Genomic DNA, 13,885 nt, shown 5'->3' on the forward strand with positions numbered 1-13,885 from the left:
GACTACCATTTTTTCAAGCATCTCGACAGCTTTCTATGTGAGAAATGCTTGAAAAACCTAAGCGATATAAAAAAATCTTCAGCAACTTCATTGCCACCAGAACGCAAGATTTTTATGTTACTTGTTTTGTGTTGGTAAAAGTGTGTTGATTCTGATGGTGCTTATTTTGATCAATAAATTTTTGTTTGAGCCAAAATATGTTCATCTGAATTTAAAAGTTAAAAACTGCAAGAACTTTCTTGTCAACCTGAAAGAATACTAGCCGTCTTTGCTGGCTTGCTATCATTTTGTCTGCTACTTGAAATATTTGAAACATTAATCTGACATGATAAACATTTAATTCATAAGTTTGTAAACAAAAAAGAAAATGTTTCTTATTTTAATAATTTTGAGAGGAAAATTATTAAATTTTTAAATGTGACCGTAAAGAAAGGAAATTTAATTAAGAAATAGATCACAACTTATTGAAAATAATAAAGAAAGGAATATTTGAACACAAATGATAAGTATTTGTCCAAGAAAGAAAAAATTGTGAAACAAAACTATTAAAATAAAACCAATAAATTGAAAAACAATAAGAATTTCTAATTAATGAAATATTCTTATTAAATCCAGTGAATAAATTAGTTAACCTTGCACCTGATATTGTATATAAAAAAGATTATGCATCTATTATGTAAAACTGAATTAACTTAAAACAAGTGAAGCATGCATGGTCGCCGGTGAGTGCACAGTAAACAAGGCATAAAAAAATGTTCAGCATGCCCCCCTCCCCTATTTAACCCTAAAAGTCCCCAGATGTCAAATCCTGGTGAAAATGAACAAACGGTGAGCTATAGGCCTAAACATTTGAACTTGAATTCTGCCACATGCAAGAAAAGAAATGACTAAGTCCATCATTTGCCCCCATCCCCATTTAACCCCCAAAGTCCCCAAGGCCTTAACATATTTAAATTTGAGTTCAGCACCATGCAAAACTGTTAAATAAACATACACAGAAAATTTTTGACAAATATGGTAAAATAGTCCCAAAAATGGAGTGTTTTTATTAACCTTAAAAGAGCTCCTTGGGACACATCCAAGAGTTATTGCAGTATAGACAAACACAATTACATAGAAATCAGTTAGTTACAACTTTTCAGAAAGTCTTATAAAAATCCAAGGCATCAATTTTTTTTAATAAGCAAAAAGTGTCAATTTTAGCCATTTTAACCCAAAAGGCATCCCTGGGGGGTTCAACCAAAGTTTTCTCTGAAAATACGTTCTGTTACTTTTTTACTTATATCATGTTTAATGTTTGTGCAAAATTTCAAAAAATTCCAAAGCGTAATTATTGAGAAAAGTGTGGACAAACAAACGGACGAGGGTGAATTTACAGGTGCACCCTCCTTTTGTCGGGGGACCAATAAGGCGTTTTGACTTTATAGTTAGAGTGAGAAATGTGCCAAACTTTTGAATTTTTCACATTTAGATTTTTAGTGTCTTTGTATTATTTGGATTATTCCGACTAATATTCTCGTTTTCGATAATGTAACGCCCGACCTTCTTTAGTTACATCTTGTTGAACAGGAACCATTGAATTGTGAACCAAGAATTTTGAACTGGACTGCTGTATAATTTTTCGTGTTCTTTCAGCCATGATTAGGTAGAAGTATTATTTTTTTATGCTGTTTTAATTATCGCAAGGATTGAACCTTCAACCTCTAAAACACTATCACTTAGTAGTGATTGTTAATCAATGCCTTAAACCATTACATCACATGTTCACGAATCTTTACTAGTAATAATTGTTCAATATTTGGCAACCAATGACATCTTTTCATAATTTTCAAGTAGATTTCTTAAAAATTACTATTTTTGGACTTCTATTTTAGAGTGCTTATATTGAAACAAGGAATGACATTGTGGAGAGATGTTATTACACCATCAGATCATTTCCATAAAAATAACCTCCATCATAAAAATGACTGTGACACACAGACAGATTCTGTAAATGTGTTACATGTCTTAATCTGTCTATGTATTTGCTACTATATTCTGTTGTGCAAAAAGAAACGGTACCATTGATAATTAAAACTTATCATTTCAATTTTGGTAGAATAAGCTCAATAGCATTTTCTATATACTATGAACTTTTGTTTCTCCAAGTTTCTTTAAGGATTCTGGGAAAGGTGTTTTCGGTCTGTGTTTGCCCTGCCATCTTGCATAGCAGTGAGATATGGGCTTCTAAAGGCTTTTGATTTGCGAATAGCTTCAGCATGATCACTATGCTATGATCAAGTGAATGTGCTACAACAAACTAGCGAAACGAATCCCTTTAAATGTGCTCTATCAGAAATTATGGGATTTTGGATGATTTACACGCTCAGGTGGCTTGACCATGTACAGTGTGCCACCTCTTGCCTCAACTCAATAATATGCATGGATACCCCAGGCACAGGTTTTGTGGTAGATCAAGGAAAACTTGGCTTAAGTGCATATGAAATAACTTGACTGTTTGCAACGTAACTGGTATCAACCCTTTGGATCAGACCACAGAGAGCAAGCATGAAACCTTGCCTAGTGTTGCCCACCCAGAGTCTGGGACACTTGCATCATCTTAAATACCAAAACCGGGTGATAATGAATTGAAACTATTCTCGTTTCTCTTCTGGGGACAATTCTTTAACTGTTGAATTTGAAATAACTTTAATTGTTGAATTTGAAATGACACCCAATGAATAAAATAACTCTCAAGTAAGAATCACCATTGTTTGACACAACTTCCTTCCCCACAAAAAAACCCGGCATTGTTAAAAAAAAATGCAATTAAAAACACGACTGGGCAATGCTAGGCAGGATCAGATAGTTTTATATATTAAATAAAATTTACGTTTAGCTTTATAGATTTAAATAACCCATGGAAATTCCAAGGGGAAATGATAAAAACTCAAAGTTATGGAGTTTTATTGGTTTTATCCTAGATCCACATATTTCTAGAGCTACATGATACTTTCATTTAAAATTGACATCTTTATTAAAAAAAATAATTACTTGCATGAAACCTAAAGTGATTTTATATCTTGGTGAGCGTCTCATCAGTAAAAAGTTCCTGAATGTTATTAGACCTTATCATATTCAGATTTCTATCTGTGAGATTATTTTAAAGATAATGTAGATCAAAATCATGTCAAAAGAATCCCAAGCTATTTCTAAATTAAAGAGATCTATCAAAGCAGACATTACAGCAGTAAGACAGAAGAGTATCAGAGTTATTCATAACTTTATTCTAGATGTCTTCATAAAGAAATAGTAAAAAAAAAAACGCGCTTACGATTGAAATTTAATGGACAAGTTAATAGACTGAAGTTTATTTGTACTAAATATTGTTGGATTACAGAAAAAGTTGTGAGTTTTATTAATTCCATGATGGTCATATTTTGGAGGCTCACTATGTATTTGAACTTTATCATATAATGGCATGTTACAAAAAAGTGTTCATCAGGTTTGTAAAAAATGGCAAAAACTTTATTCTCTTTAAGCATCGTTCAGGAGGTGAGCAATAGATGGCAATTTAAAACTTGAATCCAACAACCAGTCAATCACTTTCAGGTACAATATGAGTTTATATATATATATATATATATATATATATATATATATATATATATATATATATATATATATATATATATATATAAGAGAAAGAAAGAAAATTAAAACTGTAAGTTGAACTTTACAATCCAAATTTATTGTTCAGCTGAATACTCCAAAAAATCAATTTACCATTGCGTATATCAGATAAACACTACATCCCTTTGTTTTCATTATATATATATATACATACACGAGACGAGTTTGTTAATGAATGCAGAAATATATTACAAACAACAAGAAATGAAAAAAAAAGTTTCTTCTTAATACAAACAGATTGTAGCAACCATGTCTCATGCAGCGCTATATTAATTTTTGTTTCATCCAAGACGGTATCAACCTTTTGCCATACCGAAATAGCAATTACACTAAGTGTGTTGAACTGGCTCCTCCAAAAGAGAAAGTTTCATGGGTATAAAATTCACAAGCGATCTTCAATTGTAAGTATATCCCTGTCAGAGGAAATGACAACATTAAGTTTTTGCAGCTCTTGCAGAGAGGTGTCGACATCCTCCTAGGTTTTAAATACAGCACTTGGTATTTCGAAATTGTCACTTATCTGGTACTAACCACACTCAACATTGCTTAACTTCATTGATCTAATGAAAACTGGTGTGTCACCATGGTTATACTATATATTAACCTTCCATTAAGAAATATCTTGTCTTATTGAAAAAAAATTGTAAAAAAATGTAATTCTAAATCTTATATATGAAGTAGGGCCAGTCTATTGACAATTTCTTTGACGTCAATACCTTTTTTTTAAACTCTGTTTTGTAAGTCAATTATAACAAATATTAATCCATGTTTTTCATGGCTAACTTAAAACATTTGTAATATTCCTTTGAAATATTTGTATGTACATGTATACATACATAGATAAATATTTATCATTCCTTGGAGAGGCTGCATAAATCTGAATTTTAAACATTTATATATACTATAATGTAGACGTGCTATTGATATATATTTTAATTTTAATTTGAAGAAATTGACTTTTAACGGTCCAGTGTTTGTTTATTTACTTTTTTACAAATAATACTCTTTGTTAAGTCCAACACTAACCTTAAATTCGGATTTGAAATTTAACTTTTCCATAAGTTTGGATGAAAAAAGTTCTCCATTGCCAAATGCTTTACAATAATTTTATGAGGTTTACATTGGTGTCAGACAATCATAAACATCAAATAATTCAGCATTAGGTCTGAAAATTTCGTGAGTTAATATAATTTTCCAAGCAACACTGGACACTAGTAAACTAGTATATTAATAACCTGAATTTTATTGTAGTTTTGCTTTCCCCTTCACACACTCATTAATCTTGAACTTTAATTGCTCTCCCCAACTCTCTGATTCATAGAAATGCCATATATGTCACACAAAAACAAAATCACTAAAGATAAATATATAGAAAAACATGAACCTTTTGTTTTTTTTTTTCAAATCAAAATTAAACATTTTTCTAACAGTTGAAAAAAAAAAAACAATTGTTAAGAAATAAGCATATAAGATCATACTATAATGAAGAGTGTGTGTGTGTGTGTCTCTCTCTCTCTGTAACTTTTTATTTAAAAGGAAAATATATATGTATAAGAAATTACTTAATTTTATCTATTCATTCATTTTATCATTTCAAATTTAAAATATATATTTTTCAATATTATTTATGACAATTTTGAAAATGGAGGGCTGTGAACGTTTCAAATTTAAAATATATGTTTCATTATTATTTGTGATACATGGTTCAGATAGCAGTGGCTGTTTTTTCTAATGAGAGCATAATAAACAGTTTTTATAGAAAATAATTATAAAGTCATTATTTTTGTGATCCTATTCATTTTTGAGTGGCAACTCTTCTTTCTGTATAGAGTATGTGTGTGTGTGTTTATATTTTTCTGTATTTATTTTCCTTTGTGTATATATGTGTATGGTTGTGCTTTTTTATTAATTCATATTTATAGGTGTGTTTTTGTGTATTTACGTTTTACTCATCTTGTGCCAATGTGTATTTGTGCTGTTTTGAAGGTGTCTATAAATCATTTGTGCATGTGTGTCAGAGAATATATGTGATAATATATTTTATGTGTATGTCTGATTTTGTCTATGTGTGTTGAATGTGTGTACAGTGTCTGTTTTTTCAGTAGTAAGTGTGTGTATATATATATATATATATATATATATATATATATATATATATATATAGTAATTTATAAAATATATATGGCGATTAAGCTACATTGAATATTCGGCGTTTCATCCACTCTAGGATTCGTCAGGCTTATGCGCGAATTCTGTGGTTGTTTATCGTTTTTATATGGTTCTCTTCTGTTGAGGATTTCGCCTGAAGAATCCTAGAGTGGATGAAACGCCGAATATTCAGTGTAGCTTAATCGCCATATATATTTTATAAATTACTAACTAGCTCTACCTACGTATTGAGCACTTTTGAAGTAAATACTTAAAGTTTACGCATAAATCTATACTTTCGTATATTAATTTTATGTGAGTAAATGAAGTAGTTATATATATATATATATATATATATATATATATATATATATATATATATATATATATATATATATTCGTTCTTTATCTTTATATGCTATAAAAGAAATGGTAATGGCAATATGTGCATTTTGACTAGAGAGTGTGTGTATGTGATCTGATCAGGGTGTTTATTTTAGTTAATATATGTAAGTGTACTTGTTCTTTATGCATACATATCAGAATCTACACGTATATATATGCAACCACACACACACATGTGCGTATATGTACTTTGTATAGTATGTTCATGCATATTAAGTTAGTGTTGGTGCAAATGTGTCTATTAATTTTCCTTCTTGGAATGTTTATATTACTGACATAATTTTAAATTCACCTTTGCTACATTCGTGGGTATCTTGAGAAACAATAAGTTTTCTGTTTGATATTTTGTGTAAGGAGGTTATGTTACTTGGATCGCACTCATATAGGATTTATTGCATATATTAAAGTAAGCATTTACATAAATCTATTTCATTATATTTAGTCATTTTAAAACTCTTCCAAAGGTTTAACAATAAAAAAATTCAATAAAGCAAATCTACAGTTTTAAAATTGAAAGGCAATAAATGTTATTGATATATTTTTAAATTAGATCATTTATTTTTGCAAAAGTAAAAAATAATAAATAAAAAATATTAGTTTATGAAATAATGTTAAATTTAAGAGAATATAGAAACTATTGAACATTTTTGCCTGACCTGTACATATACTTGCAGGTATATATAAGGAAAATAATTTTATATTATTATTTTTTTCTATTATAAAAAAAAAAAAAAAAACACAATCAAACTAAAAGACAATTAATGGAAATAATATATAAAGTATTTTGAGTTACCACTTGAATCTGTTTTCATGGCAAAAACAGGACACTGGATTTCCTCAATAGAAGAGTACCTAGAGAAAATTAAAAGATGGTATGAAAAATCTCTGTTTAAGTATCGGGGCTAAGTTATGTGGGGCCGTCAGCCAATCATGCGGCTTGTGGGCTAACACGTGCAGTGGTGTTCTCATGCACTTGTGCTCATCATCAGGGAAACACAATCGTCTTATTAGTCACTTACCTTTTTACACCAAGATCTTGCAGCACAAATTTGTTCATCTAAAACTTATTACACATGTGCAAATATTTCAAGCATTTAAAAAGAGAGAAAAAAATGTTTTTTCTATTGTGTATTTTAGACGTTGGGTTTCAAAAGCTTGGAAACCTTTGCACACTTGTCTAATATATTTATATAAAGTATTTTAGAATACTAGAACAACTTTGAAAAATATCCAACTTTTTTATTTATTTATTTTTATAAAAAGTATATCTTGTTTCAAATAAAAGCAAACATTTGTTTTATTTTTAATGGCAGTGAAATATTAAAGTAAATTTCGATTTTTATTGTATCATAAATCGGATTACAATGAACAGATGTAAATTCTCTCCTGATCCATAGTTATGAGTAAAATACTAAGGTAGACGGAACTCTTGAGCCTTGATAGAAAAACTAGTCTAGACTAGAAAGAAAATCCCAATCTGTATTTTATATGCTTATGCTCCTGTTATGCATAGGATCTATTTCTCAAACGTCAGAAGAATCAATGCAGTAATTTTCATAGTTCAGCTCAAATATACGTACGTAAAGACATACAAATTTACAGAAAACAGCATAGATCACAATTTATCTTTCTATCAAAATGTTTAAAAAATAAAACTATGAAACATTTTCATTAATCAATAACATCATCATCAACCCATAACATTATAACTATTAGGTTGGTGCAAAAATAATGTTGTTTTTTGACGTGTGTCCTTACTAAGGACACTAAAATATGCAATTATCCTTGCACAAAAGCACGTGGACACACAGTCTTTACTCCTACATCTGTTTAATTAATCTAATAGGCACTTTCCCTTTGCGAGTACATAATTATTCGCCTCTTGAACTTCTCTTGTTTTTTGAAGTTTTAAATTTTTATCTCGATTTTTCTGAATATTTTTATAATGAAACTTGCATAAAATCTGTTTCTTATTTTATTCTAAAACTTTTTATTTTTAGAAAATTAAATAAAATTTGAAGACAACTATTTAAAAGTTTGTTTTGAAAATTAATGTTTTTTATTTTGAAGACATTACATAGAATGAAAAGGTTGCATAGTGTCACGAGGAGAAATACGGATGGAGAGAGAGAGAGGAGAGAGAGAGAGAGAGAGAGAGAGAGAGAGAGAGAGAGAGAGAGAGAGAGAGATACACCAATAGTAAGTGAAAACGTCTATATAATACTAAAACTGAGTCTGCTTGTCATGATGTTTGCTTGTTTGTCATGTCATGTGAGGATATATTTTAATATTTAATAAAATAGATAGGGGCAGTTAGAAACTTTGTGCTCTGGAGGCCTCCTTGTGTAGATTGGTGATCTTTTAAACCAACGCATTTCATGTGAAAACATTATTGTGTACTTACGAGTAAAAAACAAGATAAGTTACTCTTAAATAAGAAAGAGACTTGTACAGAATTCTATCCATATGAAAAAAGAAACAAAATATTACTCGTGACAGCAATAAAAGGTCGTACAAAAAAAAAATCAATTAAAATCATTGAGTGATTTTATTTTTAATCAGAAATAAGGTACTTGTACATAATTCCATCCATATGAAGAAACAAACCAAATCTTACCCATGATGGAAAAAACAACAAAAACTCACATAAAATCGTTGAGTAGTTTTATTCTACATAAGAAATAAGGAACTTAAAAAGTTATTTTAGTACGCACTGGAGGCTTCCTAACTTTTATTTAGTGCTTTCGGTAACGCTATAGAGATCTTCTGAGTTTTTTTATTTATTTATTTTTCATTGCTTACTTAAAAAAATTATTTCTATTCTCCTTAATTTTATATAGGACCTTCTGTAGTGCTCTGGAGGCATCTTAAGTTTTATTTTTTTCATTGATCACTTAAAATAAATTCTCTTCAGTGGGGTAAAAACTTGGTTTTAATAGTGCCCTGGAGACTCCCCTGACTTTTACCTTTTGTCACTGCTCACTTATGAAATTGTTTTTTATTTTATTCATTATGTTTTACTAGAAAGTAATAGATGAACTGGGTTTTAAAACAAATGAGCTCCAGGATAATGAGATAAAGAAATAAGTTTTAAAGGAAATCTGTTTAGCACACTTTTTTAAATACTACTTTTTATTTATGGCCACAGTCAATAATCTGAAACAAACTCTGGAATAATGAATCCAAATGTACTCAATACTCCAAATACAGCTGGTATGTGTTATAATTTTACTCTTATTAAGTCTTATGTTGAGTTGAACAGTGCTAATACTTAAGACAGAATATATATGAGAGCTGAGAGAGAGCAGGAAAGTAGAGCTACAAAGAAGAAATAGAAGTAAAGAAGAGAGGAGGAAAGAAAAGGAGAAATAGAAGTAAAGAAGAGAGGAGGAAAGAAAAGGAGAAATAGAAGTAAAGAAGAGAGGAGGAAAGAAAAGGAGAAATAGAAGTAAAGAAGAGAGGAGGAAAGAAAAGGAGAAATAGAAATAAAGAAGAGAGGAGGAAAGATAGAAGAGTAGATTTAATTGTATATACTTTTCTGTTTTACTTTTTCTTTTTTTGTTTTAGATCAGATTTTAATCATTTTTTTTATTACATATAATTTTATTTTTCCATCCAAAAAATAATTTCAGGTTGTGACAAAAAGCATATTCATTTTTTAAAATTTAAATAAAAATTAAGTAAAATATCTTTAAAAAACGGGATACAAATTAGAAAAAAGTTTCTTGAAAGGCATGAAAACATTTAAACAAAACGTTTTTTATAAACTTTAAACATAAAAGTACAAGATATGATTCGAAATTTATCAATTTTCCAAGTATACTTTTATAAACTTTACAAAGCAAGGTATAAAATTTTTTATTTAAATTCAATCTAAAAATTACCTTGGATTTATTTTATGTTACGTACATGTTGTTGCAGTTTTTTAAAAAATTAGTTTTAAATTATATATCTCATTAACTGCTAAATAAATTTTAATTTTTTAAATGCAACAAAATGTACATAAAACATTTTGTTTAACCATTTTCATGCCTTGCAAGAAATACTTTTCTAACTTGTAATATAAAAAGGTACACTTAAGGTTAAAAAATATGTTGAAATATTGGAACAATTTTGAAAAAACATCCAACTTTTTAATTTTTAAAAATTTTTACTTCAAATATGTAAACATTTTTATTTTCATTTTAATGGCAATGAAGTTTTAAAACGTTTAATTTCTTATCATTAATCAGATTGTGATGAACGGATGCTAAAAGTGTTCATTAAATCAAGATTCTGTTAAACCTATATTCTAGAATAAAGAGACTGGTAAAGGTAATTGTTTGTATTCATTTCAAATACTACAGTTCAACTAAGTATTTGTAAACAGTAGGAAATCAATAGTTCATAAGAAAAAAAAAACATTAAGTAACTTCAGTTAATCGAAGTTGGTCGGCAATAAAAATGTTATTATATATATATATATATATATATATATATATATATATATATATATATATATATATAAGTGAAAGTGTCTGTCTGTCTGTCTGTCTGTGTACATTTCTTAATAACTCTGTCAATTTTCAGTCTATAGACTCGAAATTTGATATACAGGGTACTGAGATGTGGGAAAATCTTTGTAATCGGTTTTCGGCCAGAAATTTAGCTGTTAAGGGGTCAAAGATCAACGATTTGACCTTTGAGAACTCTACTAAACTCCTCCGACAATTTTGGGTCTAAACAATTGAAATTTTAGATATAAGTTCCTTGGACATGAATCTAACTTAATAACTTGATTTGAGCACAAAACAACAAATTTTAGGGATCAAAGTTTTAAAAAACTGACCGCTGCGGTCTCTACCAAATTACTCAGACAATTTCTGGTCTAAATATTTTAAATTTTACATAAAGTGTATTCAGAGATAGGGCAAGCATTTTCATTGGTTTGGGTCGAAAATTTGAGCTACTAATATATAAATGTATGTATGTATGTTCGCATGTCTGCTTAAAACTTTCAACAGAGGCGACGGATTTTCATGAGATTAGTATCGTTTTTAAGTTCGACCTTTCAGATGACAAATATTGAAAAATTGACTAAAAACATTAATTTCTTCACCTTCAACTGGATACTTTTCTACAGGGAGGGGTCGCTTTTTTCGTCGATATTGTCGAAAGTCATCCCTTCTTTTCGATTGTCTAGCCTTAATTTTAACCTACGTCACTCCTGGTTTGGCGGTGGTCGTAACAACAAAAACGTCACGTTTTTTCCCCATTCTTTTCCTCCTTCGCGGTACGGGTTTGAGCCTGCCTTCCTACTACCACTTTTTAATTTTTTTTGCTCAACATACATCTCCAAACACCCGGGCAACGCCGGGCTGAAAGGCTAGTATATATATATATATATATATATATATATATATATATATATATATATATATATATGTGTGTGTGTGTGTGTGTGTGTGTGTGTGTGTGTGTGTGTGTGTGTGTGTGTGTGTCCTAAAAGTAAAAAAGACAGAAAGTATATGAGAATAATTTTGTTGAATGATAATCTACCATCCCGATATTCCGGCAATAAAAAGAAAGTCTATGGAATAGTCAGTGAAACATCTTCAAAAAAAAAAAAAAAAAAAAAAAAAAGAAAGTGTTGTAAGTGAATGGCAAATTCAGAATTAAGATAGAAACTGTAAAGTAGCAGACAATCATTCATGTGATATTTAGAAAATAAAAAGATGAGATTTATTTAGTATATTGTAAAACCATCTCAAAACAACTAGAAGAATACCTGTCCCTGAACGTCTTCATACTATTAATGTGTACGTGCTTTTTTTATTTCTTTATTCCGTTAAACTATAATCTTATTATGGTTGACATTCAAAAGTCAAACAGTATTAAGAATACTGAGAACTTTGAAAAGAAAGTTAAATTCTGTAATTGAAATCTGCTTTCCCTTTAGCAATTCTGATCCACCTTATTTAAAAATGTCAACCGCCGACAAAATTTAATTAAAAAAAAGATAATTTAATATTTAGTATTTTGAATTACATTTTTGTTAATATAAGCGATTATATATATATATATATATATATATATATATATATATATATATATATTCTTTAAAACTTTTAAAACTATTTTAAAAAATGTCCTTCGTTTGAAAATTCTTTTTTCAGCAAGTCAATTAATTTCTTGTACCACTGTTATAGTTTTACATCCATTAACAAAAAATAGTACCAATGTTCTTAAAGGGATCATCAGTTGTTTACCATGATATATTAAATCATGGCTCCCCAGCAATGTTGATCAAACACCACCTCCCTCATGAACAATATATATGTGTGTGTGTAACTTCTAATAGTAGGACATCACATTGGTGAAAGAAATAATTATTCCTATATATATATATATATATATATATATATATATATATATATATATATATATATATATATATATAATGTCTTATTCATCAGTGTGGCTAAAACTAGTGAGATTCAAAAGCCTAGCGATTAAAGCCCAATGCTCTGCTACAGAGTCAAATCCTACTAGTAGAGTGTATCACCAAAAACACAAAGTAACGTTTCACGTTCATGTAGTGAAGTTTTTTTCAAGAATAAGACAAGAGAAGTCAAACGTTTGTGCTACTTTTTTGTTTATAAATGTTTAGTTTTTTTTTGTTCTTCAGCTAGGATTTAGTTTTTTCTCTTATAAATACACACCCATTATATATAGTATACAATAAAATACGCATTAAGCTTGGAAGTCACACCCTTGACGTTAAAATATATATAGTAGTTTCCGCTTCAGACAGATACAAAATGTTCATTGTGATTTTTGTCTTAACTAAAAAATGTTCATTATGATTTTTGTCTTAACTAAAAACTTAAACAAAAATTAATTCCTTTTCTACAAACAACCAAACCTGGATAAAAGCAGTGAACACTCTATGACAAGTGAGTAGTTGCAAACTTTTTTATGGAAATAGTTCCAGACAAGGCATGAAGCCACTTGATGTAGGGAGCTAAAAAAAAAAATACTACTTCAAGGTCAAAAACTTGCCAACGATAAGTGTTAGATGGAATAAATTTTGGACTCAGAAAGCAGCAATTCTTCCATTTTTGTCAGAAACATAGCTCATGGAATATGAGGACTGAAGAAAAAATAAAGGAAGCGAGAGTTATGAAGTTGCCAAAAGTAAATCGAAAATCCACTTTCTATTCTCCTTAAACTTGTTTATAGTATACACAACAAGTATTCATTTATGAAAATCACTTTTATAGTTATGGACGGCGTTAGTTCCTTTGATATAGCCTATCTATTTTGTATATATTGCCACCAATAGCATATGGCCTACAAATTCAATATTTTATTCTTATCTTCAGTTTCCTTTGTTCTGTCAGCAATGGTTGGGTTTAAAGTAATTCACAATTGTATTCCACAAGAATTCAGGTCTAAGTGACACCTTTCTGGAGGTTGAAGGTTCAATCCTTGGTGAAGGTAATACTAATAATACAATTGCAAATTATTTAAGACTTCTACTCAGTCATGGCTGATAGAAGAAGAGCATGCTACCCCCGAAAATTAAATAATGGCTTCCCATTTAAAATGCCATACAGATTCCTGAGTTTGACAGAAAGATTATTGAATTTGACAAGATACACCTAAAGAAAGTCGGAGA

General features: G+C 29.3%; 1 protein-coding gene across 14 annotated transcripts in view; it reads right to left on the bottom strand.

The window, feature by feature from the left end:
• Positions 1–13,885, bottom strand: part of LOC145256206 (tumor protein p53-inducible protein 11-like) — a 793,782-nt gene that overhangs the window by 40,331 nt on the left and 739,566 nt on the right. For 4 of the 14 annotated variants that reach the window (XM_080114901.1, XM_080114938.1, XM_080114885.1 and 1 more), the window contains one exon: positions 7,019–7,077. The exons of the other annotated variants lie outside the window; for them this stretch is intronic. In XM_080114901.1, the coding sequence (XP_079971027.1) occupies positions 7,063–7,077 (15 nt within the window). In that variant the 3' untranslated portion in view covers positions 7,019–7,062. The remainder of the gene's footprint in view (positions 1–7,018; positions 7,078–13,885) is intronic. 14 annotated transcript variants of the gene reach the window in all.

Source organism: Euprymna scolopes, chromosome 3 (genome assembly GCF_053919585.1).
Source record: "Euprymna scolopes isolate OS-2025 chromosome 3, ASM5391958v1, whole genome shotgun sequence".
Taxonomy (NCBI): domain Eukaryota; kingdom Metazoa; phylum Mollusca; class Cephalopoda; order Sepiida; family Sepiolidae; genus Euprymna; species Euprymna scolopes.